This window comes from Dipteris shenzhenensis, chromosome 28 (genome assembly GCF_047967505.1).
Source record: "Dipteris shenzhenensis isolate YYH24624 ecotype China chromosome 28, Dip_SZ_1.0, whole genome shotgun sequence".
Taxonomy (NCBI): domain Eukaryota; kingdom Viridiplantae; phylum Streptophyta; class Polypodiopsida; order Gleicheniales; family Dipteridaceae; genus Dipteris; species Dipteris shenzhenensis.
In genome coordinates, this window is record NC_141623.1 from 36,808,026 (window position 1) to 36,827,705 (window position 19,680).

Genomic DNA, 19,680 nt, shown 5'->3' on the forward strand with positions numbered 1-19,680 from the left:
CAACCCAAAAGGCATTACTCTATAATCAAAAACTCCCCAAGGTGTGGCAAATGACGTCTTCCTTTAAACTTCCTCTCGAATGTGTATTTGAAAGTACCCAGAATACCCATCACATACAAAATACATCTCATGCCCTGCTACTTGGTCTAGTATTTCATCTTGGAATGGCAAAGGAAAATGATCCCTCTTAGTGCATGCATTCAAAGGACGAAAGTCCACACAAACCCGCCACTTATTTCCTTTCTTTGGTGTGACAACTACAGGAGATATCCATTCTGAATCATCAATAGGAAAGACGAATCCCACCTCAAGTAGTTGTGTTACCTCTTTCTTTAGTGCCTCAGCTTGAATCACCCCCAATCGCCTTAAGCGTTGCACAACTGGCTTGCTTTTTGGCTTCAACTCAATTTGGTGCACCACAAGAGAGACCGGTTGAACCTGTGAATAGCTTGTTGCAAAGAGATATGGGAAATCATCTAACATATCCAAGTCCTGGAGCTTCTCACTACCTGATAGAGAATCACCAAGAAGCTCTTCATTGCGTTGGCGTCGTTTAGTGTGCTCCACATCCTCCACATGAAGTGTCTCTGTAGGATCTTCTTGTACCACCACCTTGTTTCCTCCTAACTCACATCCCAATCAGCACCAAGACAAAGACCAAAGGCCACTCCTTCCCCCTCACCCTCTGAGCTAGTCTCCTCGGAGCTACACCCTATCTCTTCTTCTTCATTGGTCAAGTCAGAGCTCAAACTCTCTGATTTTGAAGACGACTCCTTGACAACTTCCTTTTTGTGGCTTTTGATGTTGTAGCGTACCTTCTTATCATTTCCCTGCAAAATCAATTCTCTAGTATCCCACTTTTGAACAGCCTTCACCTTGTGTAGCGAAGGCCTTCCCAAAATCAATGGATAGGCACGTGCATTTGGCTTAGTAGGGATCACCTGAAAGTAGTCATCACAAAAAATCCACATACATCCACTTCTAGATTCTTCACAACTCCCAAGGTCTTTACCCTAGTGTTGTCAGCCAATTTGATGTGATAAGGAGAGGTAGTACTAGAGTATTTTAAATCAGCATCTATCATGGTCTTCTCACTCATGACATTACCTTCAAGTAAATGTAGATTTTCATTAACCAAAGACTTGTACACTCACGACAAGGCTTCACTTGCTTCCAAGCACCCGTGACTGAGTGTGAATCACCCTACTCTCTTTAAGCAAGAGCCCCCACTTTCAACTCTTAGAAGTGATATCCAAGGTGAAGCAACTGGACAATACCAAGGAGGCCACAATCTCACTTCAAAAAACAGAAAACAATTCCAATCTATATAGAGTACACTTAGATATACAACCAAAAAGGAACATGTATGAATGTATGAACCCTCTACAAAACCTGCCCAAGTGTGTACACATCGGCTGAGGTGAGGCACCAATACCAACTCTCTAGGATGCAACAACTCCTATGGACGACTCCTATCTACCACATGCCTTCAAGGATGAGCTGCACACAATTGTGTTTGTCTGTCTTGTTGTAGAATGAGCCAGCAAGTCACCCCAAGAGGGTCTTCCTTTTCAGGGAAGAACTTAGCCAACCTCTTACCGTCGTTCTAGAAGAACTCTTTCAAACACATACATTTTCATAGTTGTGTGCTTGCTCTGCTGGTCATATCTTTCACAAAGTCTGATAGATTCTTGTTTGAGCTTCCTCCGTCTCCAGCAGCCCTTCTAGCTACCTTGGCCAGCTCTGCAGCTCTTCTCCTTGCTTCCTTTCCTTTTCTCCACTGAACAAAGCCCTTACAGCCCCCTCTACTGCTGCCTTTGTTACCGGATTATCGTCTTTTGTCCTCTCCAGAGCTAAACCGATCTTCCAATCCTCAGAAATCAACCTCATGTTTGTCACTTGGTCTGCTACTTTAGGCCACCCAATCATTGGGACCCCCATGTATATACTTTCCATGACAGAATTCCAGCCACAGTGAGTGAAAAATTCGCCCACAGAGGGATGTTGTAGAGCAGAAAGTTGAGGCGCCCAGGAAATCACCATACTGCGATATTTCGTTTCCGGTGAAAAGATGTCTGATACAGAGAAAGAGGAGCCCGCAGTAGGACGGATGACCCAAACAAAGGGCTGCTCGCTAGCTTCTATACCCAAGGCTAATTCCTTGAGTTCAGAATCAGACCAAGATCCAGTGGTGCCAAAAGATATATACAGAACAGAAGCGGGATCACGGGCATTGAGCCACTCTAAATACGCCTCATCCTCCTGAAATATTCCTTGTCTACGGACGTTGAGGTCAAGGGGGAGAAGAGGCCCCACTGTGTAGATGCGAAGTTACTGTCGAAGAGCATCTACGACATTGCTCTCGAGATCATAGAAGGAATGTACCAGTATTGTGTCTGCAGCTTTTATGTTCGCAGAAACCCGAGACAACAGTTGATGAACAAACACAGACGTGTCTTTCACAAGAACCCATTTAGGAAAGTCTTCCGCACGCAATACGGGAGGGAGGCCTGGAATACAGGTGATTGCATCTTCACTGTCAAGTTCTCCTGCAATATGTGACGCATCAATACACAATCAAAGAGGCTCGTACAAGATCAGGAAATGAATTCAAACACCTCAACTAGCGCACACTTGCATTACTGGAGCCCTATCTATATAGTAAGCGTCTTCTCAAGCCGAATAATTGTAAAGTTAGCATACCTGTGTATGGAATGTATCCTTTGGATCTGAGCAAGGCATATGATACACTATGGAATGGAGATACATAGTTTTCGCACTGCTGTTGCAAGAGTACAAGGATAGGAGGATGCCTATGCTCAAGGCTTGGTACAACTAGAAGCCTTGGATGAATGTAGATTATAGGCCTTACGATACTTGGAAGCTTCTCCAAAAAGGCGCATGGCCCGTTTTGACACCAAATTATGCAAGAAGAAAGATATTGCAAAAGGAGATTTGGTCATGAGAATTGATAGCCATTTGGACAAGCGGCTAGACAAAAAGTTTATCGGCCGATGGGAGGGACCATATCGAGTCAAGAAGAAGTTCACCAATGGAACCTATTAGCTTGAGGATGTTGACAGCATGGTGATACTCGGATGCACCAATGAGTATCGCCTTAAATTCTTCTATGCTCGACGACCTTGAGGGCCAACAGACCCTCTCTGTCACTAGAAAGGATCTGTTGGGGGGGGGAAGATGTGACGCCAAAAACTGATATGTTTTATTTGGCATTGGTATTGTTTTTCTCTATGTTTGATAAGAGTTTGAGTATCTAGCGGCTCTCACTTATTTCTATTTTCTAAGATATTGTATGGAATTGAGAGGATGAGTGGAATGGATCATTGTAAATACCATATGTATGAATGATAAATACCTTGGTATGGGGTGAGAGTTATTTGTATATGGGATATTATGGGGTTTTTTAGAAAATAGGAAGAGTGAGTCATATAAAGAGGTGGGTCTCATGTCCATGTGTTCCAATAATATATGAGAGGTCACATGCCAAGCGTGTAGAAGGCATGTGGAGAAGTGTGGAAGAGTGTGGAGTCAAGAGGAGTCCTTCAAGAATTCCTATGTGAAATGAGGAGGATGTGGACATATGGAAAAGAGAGGGTCCCTATGGGCTCCATGTGGGGAGACTCTTGACTTTCTCAATATTTTAAGAGTCTTGAGCATCTTTTGATGGGACACATGGCAAGAGTAGCCAAAAAGGACATGGATGGTGACATACGGGCTTATGTGATTCATGGAGAAAGGAATCTACAGGCAACAATTGTAAATGGGTGAAGGAGGGTGACAAAATCTCTATAGAAGGAGCCCTCTCCCTTGTTCATAATCTCTTTGACCATTGAGCCTCATGCTGCTATAGCTCTAGTCTCTTCAAGCCTCAATAGTTTTGAAAGTAGCGATCTAAGTCTGTAGCCAAGCTTTTGCATCTCCCTGTAGGCAATAATTCAAAATATGAAACAAGATTTTTGGGGATGCTCTTCCTTCATGAGGGTTATAAATTCTATTTTCTTCAAAAATCTTGTTGCATCTTCATAAGGCATTCCCAAAATTTAGGAAAATCCTGTGCCATTCTTCACCATTCTACAACCACTGCAGTCTATCTATACCAGCTTCACTCACTTGTAAATTGAAGTGCACAACTCCGGCATCAAAATGTGGATGCACAAAAGTGATAGAGACAATTCTGCCTTTATAGCCACTCTCATCCACTAAATATGCTATAGGAAAACAAAACACAGAGCAAAATAATACTCATACAAAGTCTTCATCCTCTTATGTAGACTCTTGAGTCCATATCTCTCTAGTTCATTCTCTTTCTATGAGTAGCCTTGGATCTCCCGCTCCCTCTTGTATGTATGAAACCTCTTCTTCTCCCTTATGTTTATAGTATTTTGAGTTGTATTTGAGTGGAGTCTTACTCTGTTGGTAATGAAGGTCACTTCAGGTTCTCTCTCTTGAGTGTCTCTTTCCTTTTTCCATTGCTCTCTCTTCCAAAGTGCTCAAAAGTGTTGTCTATTTGGTCGCTCATTGCGCATACATGGTTTATCTATTTTTCGAGCCATGAAGGGACCTCTTCCTTCCCTCCTAGGCAACCTCTATGAGACTTGGATTGTTGATGAAGTCTAAGCACAACCTTGAATGACTTCCTCTATATTCCATTCCAAATTGTCTTGTACATGTGATGTACCACAAGACTCTCTTGGCTGCATTCCAATGAGACTACTTTGAATTTGCCATAGATTGTGCAAGTGTTCCCAGTTAACTCACAATGCAAAGCACTTGACTAACTTTAACTGGAAGCAATGACATTTTGAATAACAACACACAGACGAAAACAGAGTGGATAACTCAAAAGAAAGACATAATTCAAGACATTCAAAGGTATAGGAGAGCTGAACACAAAAGTATCTCCTCTTGATATTTTCTTGAACAACAATTGAGCTCAGCTTGAGCCAAAAACATACTAATACCTCAGTCAGATTGCAGTTTGATAATAGTCGACTACAGAAATCATTATAGAGACAAAATTCAATAGAGTTCTTGGAGACATTTATAACCGTTTTTTAGTTACAAGCTATATTGTATTTCTGGAGGTAGTGGCTTAGTGGGGTGGTGGAGTTACCCCTAAACAACAAGTGAACTTATTGCATAAGCAATATATGGCCTTGTGATAGTTAGAGATCCGATGAGCTACCAATAGTACTTGTCATTAACTGTAGGCTTTTCTAGATCTTTGTAAGTTTCAAACTCTACTCCATGGGAGTGGTTGCAATCTTGCAATTCACCATATGAAACTTCTTTAGGAGACTATCCACATATTTTTCTTGCCTCATGAAGGTGCCATCTGAGTCTCTCTAGAACTTTATACCAAGAAAATAGTGCATAAGTCCAAGATCTTTCATGTCAAAATCTATAGATAAGTCTTGTTTCAGCTTGTTGATGAAGCTCTCATTGCTTCTTGTCATAATCAGATTAGAAAATAATGCATAAGTCCAAGATCTTTCATGTCAAACTCTACAGATGAGTCTTGTTTCAGCTTGTTGATGAAGCTCTCATTGCTTCTTATCCACAATCAGATCATTAACATACAAAAGTGCAATAGTAAAGTCTTCTCCTTGAACTTTATAGTAGAGTGTATGATCTGCATTGGACTTTATGTATCCCAGATTAGCAAAATACTCGTGATCCTTGACCCTAGACCCTTGCCCCTACATCCTAGATCTAGGACCTAGATCTTATCCTAAACCCTAGACCCTAGATCCTAAACCCTAGCTAAACCCTAAACTACAATTGATAATTTACAAACTATCTTGATTCGTGCAACAACATCTTGCACATTTTGTTTGATCCAATGATATGCATAGTGATCTTTCTTGTCCCACTTTACCTGTGCAAGGACAATGGCAAGATCTACTGCAGGTGTGGCGCGGGTGTGGACATGGTGTAGACTCTTTTACTTGTGCTCTAGGAATGGCGGGAGCTATTGTGGGTTCACTAGATGATCTAGGTGTAGAATCATCCACACAATTCCATTTATCTTGAAGTATGAGAATGGTCTCCATGCAATACTTCCAAGTACCATAGTTGGAGTTGTCTAACTTAGCATATGCTTCCAAATCAAGGTTGCTAGTGCTAGGCATGATGCAAAATAGTACTCAAAGTGCATGTGGAAAAATGCAGTCTATATCAATAGTAATCTGAATTGCTTGTGAAGATAGAACTGCAATATATATCCAATCTATTATAAGGCTTATGTGGCAAATGACGCCGGGGTAGACTTTGGGTCCTTTATTGGAATAATTTTTTTCCATTTTTACCTTGCATAATGTTTTTACAGTAATTAGAATAGTTACTTAAACTTGCAACATAATTTTGTCATTGCATCACAATAGAATTCTCATTGAATTTTTTTAAGAGTGCATTATGCTTGCATAATATAATTATTGTCACAAACCAATAGAAATTAAGTAGGATGAGTATAATAATAATTTTTTAAACTTTCCAAGATCAAATATATGAAAACATAGTAAATTGCCATGTCGCTTTAATTTCAATATTTCAAAGAGTTTTCATAGTCAATGTAGTTGTCACAATACTCCAAATTCAATCTTAACATACAACATTGTCAACCAATGACTATAACATTTTTCATCTCTCTTTTAGGTGGTGTAGCTTTAGATTCTTCATGATTTGATTTCCCAGGCGCATTTGTACGTTGAACATGAGTTGTTATGGTTGACTTAAAACTAGCATATTTTGGGTTTTCTCGAACAAACTTCTTCACTGTAACAAAAAACAAAAGTAATTAATTAATCACAACTTTTTCAATTGAAAATCCAAAAGATGCAAAAAATAAATTTACCTTGAGCATATGCTTCTTGTGCTACTTCTTGGATACAATGCTTCAACGAATGTCTTGGGGTTTTCTTAATAGGTGAATTCTTCAAAAGATTTTCTTTTGGAGGCCTACTAGGACTACCAACCACAAAGGGAGTTGATCGTGGACTAAGGGGCGATGATCTTTTGTTTGCATATGAACAAGCAGAGGCGGCAGGTATACCTAAGCAAATGAAATTTCAAGAAAATTAAAGTTGCCGTTATGTAAAAAGAGTGGAATGATGTGCACAGTTAAAACAAAATTAAACAAATTCAATAAAATATTTCATTTTCTAAGTTGTTTATGCAAAGGTTCGATGATTGTAACTGTCAATGTCGCATCAATAACAAGGGTGGCATCACGGATAAACAAAAGGGTTTTCGAGAGTTCACTGAGATCGCTTGGCCCTGGACGGCTAGGAAAGTTTCTTAGTGTGCCCATGTCTTCGACGAAATCAACCTGTATAATCCTCAATTTTCCCTTGATACTCGTCGCCATTTGCTCTGTAATCATTCTTCCATTTTTAGGCATGACAGCTCTGATGATGGATATCACAACATGACCGATGTGTTTTGGAAAACCAGAGTGGCGCAATAGAGGACCACGAACTATCAAATTCACACATAAAAGCTAAAACAACATATCGAGTTCGGCCAAAAAGAAATGTATGCATCCATCTAGCTCTACTTAATAGTGAAGCCTTAGTAGAGAAGACTATGCAGGACTAGTAACTGGGTGGTCGCTGGTTCGCATGATAGGTGAATCCGAATCGTGATGATTTGAGGTGAGTAGAAAAAGAGGCCTAACTTCGTTTGTGCAGGAAAAAGCCTGAGAAGATTATAAAGGTGGACGGCTGTGGGCGTACGATTGTGGGAAGGTAGCGAGGAAATTGGAAAATATATCTGTGTTGAGCAAGTGCAGCAAAGAAAAACAAGCGAGCTACCATATAAAGGACCAACTAGCCGCAGAAAAGAAAAAGCTTCACTTATTCGATCACTGAACAAGATGTGAGAGACCCAAAACCGTGCGGCTCGCATGCATTTATCGTGGAATGAAGCACTCGCTTTGACAACGTGCTCGATGCGTTCAGTAGCGGGATGTTTTGTGATAACTGGAGTGGAAGGAGAATCCACCACATCAAGACAAACTTTAGCCAAACCTGTAATGAAACATACCGAAATATCAGAACGAAAATGAAGTAATGAAAGATGTTCGGATAGAAAATGAGTAAAACCAAGACAGACTCAAGGAAAACCTTTCGCAAAAGCACCACTATCCGTTTCCATATAGTCTGTAGAGCCTTCCATCTCATGATTTCTGAATACCAACAGACAGAGCACACTATAAGCTACTGCCTCATTCACTTGTCCCCGTTTATATAAGCGCATAGCTTAAATTTTTCATAACAAGGAGTCCATGATAGCAACAGGCACAAAACGTTTGCATGTTGGAGCAATTGCAGCACGCACTGGTGCGACGCCGAATCGTTGAATATTCACGAAGAAGATGACAAATATGTGCCGCAACCATTCCCACCATTGAAAGCTCCGAATTTTTGAACTCCGCGCATTTAAACACTAACCTTCTGTTGCCTTCCTCGCGCAGTGAAATAGGGATAGACCATCGCAGAAGAATGAACCCGCAAACTTGGGGAACTGGAGTACACAGAATAAGATGCCAAACCTGTTGAATGACCTCGAGAGCTAGAGCATCGAAGAAGGACAATTGAATGCAGACCTGGAGCATCGAAGAAGGAAGCATCGCGATACATGCATTGTGCAGACTTGGGGAGTAAACCATCTCAGAAGAACATCTCGAAAATGATGCTCATGCAATACATTAAGGTGCAAAGTCTCCTCATGAACTACCAGTGCTACACACGGAGACTTGCCCAATCGCCATAATGCATGCATCAGAGATGCAAAACATGGTCCAATCACGATGACGTACACGTGGAGTGTGGGCCAATTGAAATTATGCATGCATGGCACAAGCAAATCTTTACCAATCACAATTCAATCATTTGTAAAAATTCAAAATTAGGTTGATTTCTGCGTTACGAAATCGTTGCCTACCGGGAGGGGCAGGCCAAAAATAAAATATGTTACTTTTGAAAGGAGAGGAATAATGGTTTCTGAATGTTTGTGTGTGAACACTCAGGTGAGGCCAAAAATGGGCTGAATGTTTGTGTGTGAACACTGAATGTTTTTCTATGAACACTGAATGTAGGAAGCAGGCAGCAGTTTTCGCGTGGGAGGGGGCACTTTGCCCAATGGACAGGCGCGTGTGCTTCAAGACACTATCGTCGAAGGCGCGTACGTCATGGCCGTTATCACAAGCTTTCACATTGCTTTTTAAATTCATCTTGCTACGTTTCTTGCATCCTTGAGCCTAATTCCATTCCATGGCTCTCCCTGTTCTTGGATACGCAGCCCATGACAACTCCGGTCACCTCTCACCCTTCTCCTTCACTCGTAGGTACTTATCTTCATCTCCTCTTTCGTCCTACCTTTCCATTTTCTATGTTTTCCGTACCGTTCTACTCAATTCTTGTCCCCTTCCAGAGCTACTGGACCTAACGATGTCACCTTCAAAGTCACTCACTGCGGTATCTGTCACTCCGATTTGCACCAGATCCGTAACGAATGGAAAGGCTCCCGGTATCCCATGGTTCCTGGGTGAGTCTCGTCTTCATCTCGCTCCAGGCTTCTCTCCAATCTCCTCCAGCTCATGATAGGCCCACTACGGTGCTGTTTCCCCAGTAATTGATAGCTTGTAATTTTGAAAGGGACAAGCGTAAATCGCTCCTTCGATCTTGAGACACGATCACACGAGCTCCTTTTTAGTCAAGGCTTTACTGTTTCTCAAATTCTCAACACCTTTGTATTTTTAAGCGTTTTATACTAAAATAGAATTGGGCTCTGTCTCGCAGGCACGAGGTAGTGGGTATTGTCACCGAAGTTGGATCCAATGTCAGCCGTTTCAAGGCTGGAGATCATGTGGGTGTAGGATGTATGGTTAACTCCTGTGGGCAGTGCGATTCCTGTGAAAAAAAGACGGAGCAGTTCTGTGGAAAAACTACTTGGACTTACAACAGTGTAGACGTGGACGGAACTCCGACCTACGGTGGCTACTCCACCTTAATGGTAACAGATCAAAGGTGAGATCCTCGTGGAGGCTTACACCGTATCATTGCTGCGCTTTTTATCAAAGGGACGTTCGTCGCATGGTAAGAATGGCGCCCTTCCTACTCTGAGGTTGTGTTCCACTGGCAGGTTCGTTCTTCGCATCCCCGATACGCTGCCTTTGGATGCGGCTGCACCCTTGCTATGTGCCGGAGTTACTGTGTATAGCCCAATGCAGTACTTTGGAATGACAGAAAGTGGCAAGCACTTCGGAGTGGTCGGCCTGGGAGGGCTGGGGCACATGGCGGTGAAATTCGCCAAAGCGTTTGGCATGGAAGTGACGGTCATCAGTACGTCGCCAAAGAAAGAAAAAGAAGCCAAGGAGGTTTTGGGAGCTGACAATTTTCTAGTGAGCAAAGACGAGAGTGCAATGAAAGTGAGTTTCTGTACTGCTCATTCAGAACTGGCAAGCATCCAACTATATTGAAGTTGGATGTCTTTCACCTGAGCGTCGGTATCCTTTTGTTTCTCCACTTCAAGAACTTAAGGGAAATGTTGCTTTGATGCGATTGCAGAAAGCCTCCAAAACTATTGACTACATCATCGACACGGTGTCTGCGCCTCATGAGCTGACGCCACTGTTGCATCTGCTCAAAGTTAACGGCAAGCTGGTTCTCGTCGGAGTTCCCGAAAGACCTTATGAGCTAAGCCCCGGTTCTGTTATATTTGGTGAGTTTACGAATCACAACTGCGGCATGAACTGAGTCGTTGGGTCTTCATGGGAACTTCTGAACTAGTGGCATCTTTTTGTGAACGCAGGACGGCGCTTTGTGGGAGGCAGCTTAATCGGTGGGATAGAAGAGACGCAAGATATGCTCGACTTCTGCGGAAAGCACAACATCACTTCCGTCATAGAGAAAATACCGGTCGAGTATTTGAATACAGCGATGGAGAGGCTCACCAAGTCGGACGTCAAATATAGATTTGTAATCGACATAGCCGAATCTCTTAAAGCGTAGATGAGCTCCATCACTCAAATTCTCTTATTATTACATGCCCAATCGTTGGACAATTAGATATTGTATTTAATGGACTGTCAAACCCTAAAAGATGTCTGCGTAGTTAGACAATAGATATTGTTTCAATGGACTCTCAACCTAAAAGATGCGTACGTTTTCATCTTAAATGCATTTGGATTTGGACTCTAAAGTCTTCTTGTAAAGCTACAATTAGAAACTTTCAAGTCTTCTTGTAAAGTATTTTTGTGCTGAGGTTATAAGGGTTACTTCACACGCTGCGTAAATGTGCAGCTGGAGTGAAGTAGTGGATTTGTTCACATGTAGTAATGTAGAAATTGTTGCAAATAATTTAAAGTAGATATGCAATAGGTGCAGAGAGCTCTGTGATTGTGAGCAGGCCATTTTCTATTGCCTTACCCATCCATTTCAAAGCATTAAAGGTGTCTTCAGGCCCTTGTCACCTCCATGTGCCACATTCCTATTCGCACGAGAGGAAATTGCACTCTAGCTAGAGTGAACATCAATGGCGCTCTAGTTGTGCCTCGAAATCTAAGAAAAGTTCAAAACTCAACTATGGTGTTGCTTTTTTGACCTCGTGTGCTCTCATTGCCAATTGGCAAACTAGACCCTATTGTGCAAAAATTAAGGGCTATGCTTGCAAAGTTGGCAATAGCCACCTTGCTTGCAAATTTATACATATACATGGGAGCCCTCTACATTGGCATGCCTATGGTTACTTTGCAATCACTCTCATCGCTGAGCCTTGAAGAATCGCTGAAACTCTCCGATCCTATGTCTCATCATCCCCAAGGAAGGTTGAATCAAATAGAAACTTGTCATTTTTCATTCCTTGTAATGCTCACATTCATAGGCCACTATGTTAATTGCACAAGAAACCAAAACTTCAAATCTTCTAAAGCACCCAATTCAAAGTTGTTAGAAGTGCTAGATTTTGAGGCATCCTCTAGTGATAGACACCCCCTACTTAGCCTTACTTATTTGCTGATGAGGGGTGTAATGGTGTGTCATGTGTGATAGAATCTACATGCCTCTTAGATTTCTTTGTAGTCATAGCAATGTGACAATCAAGGATGTTTCTCCCTCCCAAGTGAGTAGTCACCCAATTTAGTTTCTGTAATACCCATCAAATAGGGGTCATATAGTTTCTCCAAGACCTTCCCTCGTGGACCCCTCTTTACTTGGAGGAGTCTTGGGATGAACTAGTAACATGTTATTTATATCCCCAATGGTCCATGATTATTGTAAACTGGGTTTTGTTAATTGTCTAATTGATGACCAGCCCAATGTTGAAATTGTTGTGTTTCCCAAGCAGTTAATTAGTTTAGTTGTTTAATTTCCAAGTTGGTTTGAGTCATGCATGGGCTAGATTGGAATTAATGTGATTGTCTTAAACCAACACAATAGCTGGAATAGCAATATATCATTGAGACGGTTCAGGTCAAAAACACCATTTATGTGACTGTCCTAAACCAACCCTATGGTTGAAATTCATAACAAGACAAAGCACCCATAGACGTGTACACAGACGTGCTTCATGAACTAAATAAAAAACTTACGGGCACGTCTATTTGCACATCTGGAGATCCGCATCTAATTGCGCGTCTATATATCAGACTCACGTGCATATAGACGCGCAGTTAGATGCATAAATAGATGCGCTTATAAACGTGTTTATAGACGCACATATAGACGCAAGTCGAACAGACAAACGCGAATATAAACGCGTTTTTAAACGCACTGATAGACGTGCTTTTTTTATTTTTTAATTTTACAGAATACTGTGTATGTTGTGTATGCTATATAGTTACAAGAATCCCATATCCACATTTTGCAATTCAATTCTTACAGCCAACCGCATTTTAATTATAATTCCAAATAAAATATTACAACTCCAAAATACAATAAAATTGAAAGCTCAAAAAGTGCTTGTATATACATATAGCACGAAGCTAAGCCACGTCATGTGGCTTCAAGTACAAAAAATAAGGAAGCTAAGCCACGTCATGTGGCTTCAAGTACAAAAAATAAGAGGAGTCTATATATAAGAGGCACGAAGCCAAGCCAGTGGCTTTAAGTACAAAAAAGAGTAGCTAGCACTACTTCTATGGCTAATCCTCGCTGCCTTCCACGCTCCCTTCTGCGCTCCCTTCTGCACTCCCTTCTGTGCCTCCTTCCTCGTCTTCCTCGTCGTCTTGTGCATGGGCCTGTAAACAAGGGACAACATATATCAATGTATGAAAAATCAAATCTTTACTTATAATTTTGGCATTATATAATTACTTTTAAATACCTGGGGGGCCGCTCCAGTAGCTCGGGTATACTGCTCCTCAGTAATCAACCCGTCATCATAGAAGTGCCTCCATGTATCTCCTCTACGATGGTGGTGGTGGTAGGCTGTCTCCACTGGAGTAGGGTATCTGCCCACGATCTCAAGCTGCATGACTGCGACACACTTTGTGGAGGGATTAGTACAAAGAAACAACCAACCTCCTAATAAACTACATAAGCAATATAATTTGAGATTGATACTTACAAATTGGGCCTCCCATGATTCAACACCCCTTGCTCCAAAATGCGCGCTTCCATATTCCTCCATCTGGATCCTCCGTGCCTCCATGTGCTGCAGACTGGGGTCCTCCCTTGCTGACTTCATTGCCTTCTTCCACTCACGCTTGTGAGCGGTGTGGGGCGGGCCCCTTGGTGGTTGACCTGCCTCAAGCCTGGCAAGCTCCGCTAGTGCCTACCTCTTAAGCGAAGATCTTTTATTGCTAAGTATCGTAACAATCTTTGACTTCCCCCATTTATCTGTGAACTGGCGATTGGGGGGGTTAGGATACCTAGAGCGAACAGTAGCGAGGGTCTCATCAGCCAACCTCTTTGGGTGGTCTTTATAGTGGATAAAGCAATCTCTGTAATTGTTAGCAATTACAAAGCGCATGAAGGCCATGATGTCCTTCCCCCGCGCATCCATCAAGATGCCTCCTGTCTGAGTGATGTCAATATAAATCGTACCATCACCCAGAGGCATGTCTAAATCATCTGAATCATCATCCTCCTCACCGCCACATGGCCCAAAGCACTGTGCCATGCATTCGCCACTGCTCTCCCTGCTACTACGCCTGCTACCCTGTCGTGTCGAGCTCGTACGCTGGCCACTCGTAGCTGGGGACTGCACGGGACTACGCTGACCACTCATACCTGGAGAACCGAGTCTCGACGGCTGGGGAGTACATCGACGGCTCGCCGAGACAGAAGGACCTCCTGACGGCATGGGGGAAGGGGCATAAGACGGGATGGCAGAAGGGACATAAGACGGCATGGGGGAAGGGGCATGAGACGGTACGGGGGAAGGGGCATAAGAAGGGGCATAAGATGGCTGTGCTGACTCCGTTGGGGTGATCTCAGGTGGTGTGGGGTGGCTCGGAGTCTGTAGTGCCAACTCTTGGGGAGTGTTAAGAGTACCCGTCATATACCTGTATAACTCCGCAGGACTAGGAGGGTGCCCTAAAAGATTATATAAGTCCTTCCAAATAGATTCCCGGGGATCAGGTGAGCTAGAAGCGCTTCCTGGCCACATGTTAAACTAGAAAAAAGGAAAAAAATCTATTACTGATGAGCTGAGAAGAAAGGGGAAGAAAAGAGAGGCTTACTGTCAGAGCGCATCTATAGACCCGTCTGATTTGCACGTCTATAGACGCGTCTAACAGAGCGTTTAACAGTGCGTTTAACAGTGCGTTTAATAGTGCGTTTAATAATGCGTCTAACAGTGCGTTTAACAGTGCGTCTAACAGTGCGTTTAACAGTGCGTCTAACAAAGCGTCTGTGTGAGCGTCTATTGATGTGTCTGTGTGTGTCTGCAACAAGCCAGACATGCCTGTAGACGCAGTTTTAGACATGCCCTAAGACGCGCCTATAGATGCGCTCCGAGAGACGAGATTTCTAAAAAGTCAAAAAGGACGTTGCGCCCGACACAAAAACGTGACGCTCATACCTAGATCCTGCGTTTTCTGGATACGAGAAAGTACAAAACTGGAGAGAGCAAACTTCTAAACAAGAACAACTTCAAAAAGACTTACTTGGATAAAGGTATGGAAGGTTCTTCTTTCTTTTCCAAACTTGCTTCTTCTCCTTGTTCGTCCTTCTCTCCTTTAAGCTTGGAAGTAAGTGTAGGTACGGTCCCTTTCTCTTGAGTGAAAGCTTGGAAGTGTGTATGGGAGGCTCTCTCTTAAGCTTTGAATCTATGGAACTACTAATAAAGAAGGAAGGAAGCCACACACAAAGTTTAAGTAATGTAAAGAAAAGCAAAGCGAGCGACGCGCCAAAAAGCAGGTTTAAAAGCCGCGTCTATAGTCGCGTCTATTAGCGCGTCTATAGGCGCATCTATAGTGCTCTTAGACGCGATGTTAGACGCGATTATAGATGCGGCGATAGATGCAACACAGAGTTTAAATTAAACATTCGAAGAAGAGCAAATTTGGTGGGTTGTTTGTTTGTAGGATGTCTCCATCTTCAACAAGTAGCTCCAGTGAGGATGAATCCCTCCGTATCCACCATCGCGAAATGTGGTTGGAGCAAAAAATCAAATGTCTGTGTGATCGATGTCGAGGAAACATGTATCGTGCACGCAGGATTACACTCAATCATATCTCAAAGTATGGAGAATGGGATGTGACCGTAAATAGGATAAGGGTTTGTAAGTTAAGGTTGATTGAGATACCTATGGGTGTTCATATGTTTGAGTTATGATCCCGTTTTGATTTGATACAGGATGCAGTGCCACACCCGCACATGTTACCCTATGCCCGTCGTAAGGAGGCGAAGCGTCAGCGATATGAGGTGGGATCTTCAGGAGGGACCGTTACGGATGCAAGGAGTGATGGTGATAGTAGCCCTCCACCATTACCTCATGAAGCCGTGGAGGAGGAGGTGTTTGATGATATGGTGCGGGATTTATATGTCCATCAAGGGAGGGATAATAGCATGGAGTAGGATGATCTTTTTACCACAGCATCGACTCCACTGTTTGAGGAGTGCACATTCTCTGTTCTACGTGCCTCCCTTGAGTTACTAAACTTGCAAACCATCTATGGATGGAGCAATGCAAGTTTGAATGCATTACTCAAGTAAGCTTTAAAGTTGATTTTGCAAACATGGTAAATTATGCTAGTGGGTCAATTACTCGAATGCTTTTCCTCATTTATGGTCTTCACGTGCAGGCTATTGTGTAAAATGCTTCCAAGGGAGAATTAATTACCGACCTCAAGAGATATGGCAAGGCAACATGTGACCTCTCTTGGAGGATTAGATTGAGGATTAGATTACAAGTGCATCCATGCATGTGTCAATGATTGTGTTTTGTTTCGTGGACTACATAAGGATGCAAGAGAGTGTCCTACTTGTGGAGAGGCAAGATATAGAGCAGATCTCAAAACCTTGGACGTGCCTCGTAAGGTATTGCAACATTTTCCCATAATCCCTCGCATCAAACATATGTTCAAGTGCAAATCTATTGCAGAGCTCATGTCATGGCATTCCTCCCATCGATCAACCGATGGCAAGTGGAGAACTCCCGCGAACTCTCCTGCGTGGAAGCATATTGAAGACACATGGCCAAGCTTCAAGGAAGAACCTAGGAGCTTGAGACTTGGATTGGGTATGGATGGTGTGAACCCATTTGGTCTCAAAAGCACGTCTTACAATGTATGGCCAGTGGTATTGGTGAATTACAATCTTCCACCCTCTATGGCTATTAAGAAAGGACATGTCATGCTGTCCCTTCTAATTCCAGGGAAACATAAAGTCAAAAACCCTGATGTTTATTTGGAGCCTTTGATTGATGAGCTAGAGATACTTTGGAGAGGTATCGAGGTGCATGATGTGAGCAGGCCTCCCTCGTCACGAGACTTCAACTGCAAAGCAGTCTTGATGTGGACGATGCATGACTTCCCAGGCTATGGCAAGTGTTCAAGTAAGCATTGCATTTTTTAATTATGAATAGGCAAAGGACGTGGCACCCTAAACCCACCTTCCACTCTTAATTGCATCTATTGTTCAGGTCTCACTACATCGGGTTACCATGCATGTCCTGTTTGTGGTCCTTCGCTAGTTGCCTCACGGGCAGACGCATTGAATAAGGTCATCTATGAGAATCACCATCGATTTCTCCCACCTGATCATCCTAGATATGTTGCCCCTTGGAATGAAGTCCTCCCACAATCACTCACCACGGGAGATTGGATGAGAATTTGGGACGGTTCCATGACTCCTCCACCACTTGGCATGAGCCGGTAAGGGTTTGTAACTATTGGCTGGAAGTAAAGATTGGCTATATTGGTTGAAAGTAAAGATTGCATGCTAACACTTTATTTTGTTTAGATACTCCATCTTTTATCGTTTACCATATTGGTCCCACCTCAAGATCAATCACCTACTTGATCCCATGCATATCTTCAAGAATGTGGCATCTACCATTTGGGAGCATTTGAATGGGACACGAGATTTGGCAAGCATAAAGGAGGATCTACGTACCACAGGGAGGATGCGTGAAGCTTGGCCTCAAGAGAGACCAAATGGGCGTGTTTTTTTACCTCGTGCACTGTGGATGTTATCAAAGCTAGAGATGGCGATGGTGAAGCACGCTATTACTACAATTCGTACTCCCATTGGATGCATGAGGTGTTTGAAGGGAGCCTTTACAAAGAGCAAGAAAAGAGGTGTAGAGCAATTATATGGCTTGAAATCTCATGATTGGCACAAGATGCTCCAAGTAAGTATTTTATATGCATAATATCTTTTTCCTTTCAATTTTGTGAGTGAATAACTATAAGCAACTAATCAACCACCTCCTCGCGGGTTCAGTTCATACTACCTACTAGCATTTCACGTAGTGCATCAAAGGACGTGAAAGATTGTATTTACAAGATGGGCGAGCTTGTGAGGTATGTGAGCTCAAAGGAAATAGATCCCACCATGCTTGAGAATGCTCGAGTTATGTCAGTGGAGGTGGTTTCTTTAGTGGAGGAGACATTTCCACGTTCTATTCTCACAAGCCAACTACATCTCATAGTACATTTGGTGGATGAGATTGCTATATGTGGTACTATACATGCACTATGGTTGTTCTTCCTCGAGCACTTCATGAAGACCTTGAAGGGCTTCGTGAGACAAAATGCAAGACCTGAAGGTAGCATGGCCGAGGGTTGGTTGGTACAAGAGTCACTTGTATATATTTCTGAGTTTCTTGTTGATGTGGATAGCTCTCTCCCATGACTATGGAGAGATGATGAAGACCTAAGGATGACCTCTATTGTGCCTCAAGGAAAAGGACGCAACAAAGTAATAGACACGGAGTTGCATAATAGTATCAACCTCTTTTGCGTGCTTAATAGTGATGTGATGAAAAGATGGGTGACAAGATACGAGGATGCAAAGGCAAGAAGACAAGAAGAAAGGGTCCTCTTTCGTACATACCACAAATCTCGTGTGCCATACCCTCAGCGTCTAAGAGCACTTCCAAAGGATATTCATGTGGATTGGCTACTTGATGAAATGGAGAAAGCAGAGAAAGACGAGGGGATGCATATCACAATGGAAGAATGGGAGTATGCTAGGGGATGCATGAGCAAGGTCAGTATATAGAATGTTATGCATAAGTTAGGAGCTTTCAATAATTTAGATTACTTATTTAATTGATTTTTTCTTGGTGTAGTGCACTATGTTCAATGCTATATGGTGTGAGGGCAAGCATTTTCGAACACAACGGATTGATGATAAGAGAAACACACAAGATTGCGGCATCATTGCTAGCTTTGAGGGAGACAATGGAGCCATGGATGATTATTGTGGCATAATCCAAGATATCATTATGCTTGACTTTCGACGCTTCTTTGTGTATGTTTTGGATGTAAAGTGGTTTAAGGACGTGGTGGAAAGAGGCCCTAATGCAACAATCAAACGCCATGCAAGTGGCTCTGTAACTATTGACTCCACAAAGTTTTGGCAAAGTAGGAAGGACACACTAGTACTAGCACAACAATGTGAACAGGTACTGTGCACACACAAAAATACTCGCTTTTAAATATTTGATGCAAGAAAAGTAACATGATTGTATTTGTGTTTGAATTAGGTTTTCTATCAACCAATGGTGGATAATAATAGATGGTGGCATGTCATACCTATTATGCCATGTTCCAAAGTGATGTATAGTAGATTTACTAATATGGAGCGTATGGAGGATGATGATGGCCATGGACGTGATGATGATCGTGATACAAGAGAGGAGGATGATCATGAGATAGGAGATATAGATATTGAGGCCATTACCCGTGAGGACGAGCCTACCATTGGAGATGCTGATTTCGATGAGCACATGAGTGGCACAAGTAGTAGTGGGTTGAATGTATTTGTAGATCTAAACACTTGTTTGGATTTTGAAGTAGATAGTTTGGCAAGGGTTGATTTCATTGAGGATGAGATTGAACCGTAGCCCCATAATTGATATTGGCAAAACTATTTTACATATTGTCTCATTCTCCTCGTCTCACTTAATTCTTGTATATGTGGGCTTGCAAAAAATTATGTGCTTTGGTAATCATGGGCAATGTTTGGAAAGCAATGATGTACACCA

General features: G+C 42.5%; 2 protein-coding genes across 2 annotated transcripts; one reads left to right on the forward strand and one right to left on the reverse strand.

Annotated features, from left to right (window-relative positions):
- Positions 1 to 1,728: 1,728 nt before the first annotated feature.
- On the reverse strand, positions 1,729 to 8,650 carry LOC147883519 (UDP-glucose iridoid glucosyltransferase-like). Its single transcript, XM_087399505.1, has 5 exons — positions 8,472 to 8,650; positions 8,145 to 8,206; positions 7,950 to 8,048; positions 2,386 to 2,549; positions 1,729 to 2,262 (listed from the first exon to the last, which is right to left on the reverse strand). The coding sequence occupies exons 1-5, from the start codon at positions 8,648 to 8,650 to the stop codon at positions 1,729 to 1,731; spliced, it is 1,038 nt and encodes a 345-aa protein (XP_087255631.1).
- Positions 8,651 to 9,293: 643 nt separating this feature from the next.
- On the forward strand, positions 9,294 to 11,121 carry LOC147883520 (putative mannitol dehydrogenase). Its single transcript, XM_087399281.1, has 6 exons — positions 9,294 to 9,367; positions 9,454 to 9,567; positions 9,822 to 10,049; positions 10,165 to 10,450; positions 10,590 to 10,743; positions 10,834 to 11,121. The coding sequence occupies exons 1-6, from the start codon at positions 9,294 to 9,296 to the stop codon at positions 11,031 to 11,033; spliced, it is 1,056 nt and encodes a 351-aa protein (XP_087255407.1). The 3' UTR covers positions 11,034 to 11,121.
- Positions 11,122 to 19,680: the final 8,559 nt, after the last annotated feature.

Excerpts from the sequence above, each read along its gene's own strand:
- LOC147883520 (XM_087399281.1), top strand. The coding sequence starts at position 9,294 with ATGGCTCTCCCTGTTCTTGGATACGCAGCCCATGACAACTCCGGTCAC. Across the intron at positions 9,568-9,821 it reads CGGTATCCCATGGTTCCTGG|GCACGAGGTAGTGGGTATTG; the intron begins GTGAGTCTCGTC and ends TCTGTCTCGCAG. Across the intron at positions 10,744-10,833 it reads CCCCGGTTCTGTTATATTTG|GACGGCGCTTTGTGGGAGGC; the intron begins GTGAGTTTACGA and ends TTGTGAACGCAG.
- LOC147883519 (XM_087399505.1), bottom strand. The coding sequence starts at position 8,650 with ATGCTTCCTTCTTCGATGCTCCAGGTCTGCATTCAATTGTCCTTCTTC. Across the intron at positions 8,207-8,471 it reads CGCGAGGAAGGCAACAGAAG|AAATCATGAGATGGAAGGCT; the intron begins GTTAGTGTTTAA and ends GTTGGTATTCAG. Across the intron at positions 8,049-8,144 it reads TAGTGGTGCTTTTGCGAAAG|GTTTGGCTAAAGTTTGTCTT; the intron begins GTTTTCCTTGAG and ends GTTTCATTACAG.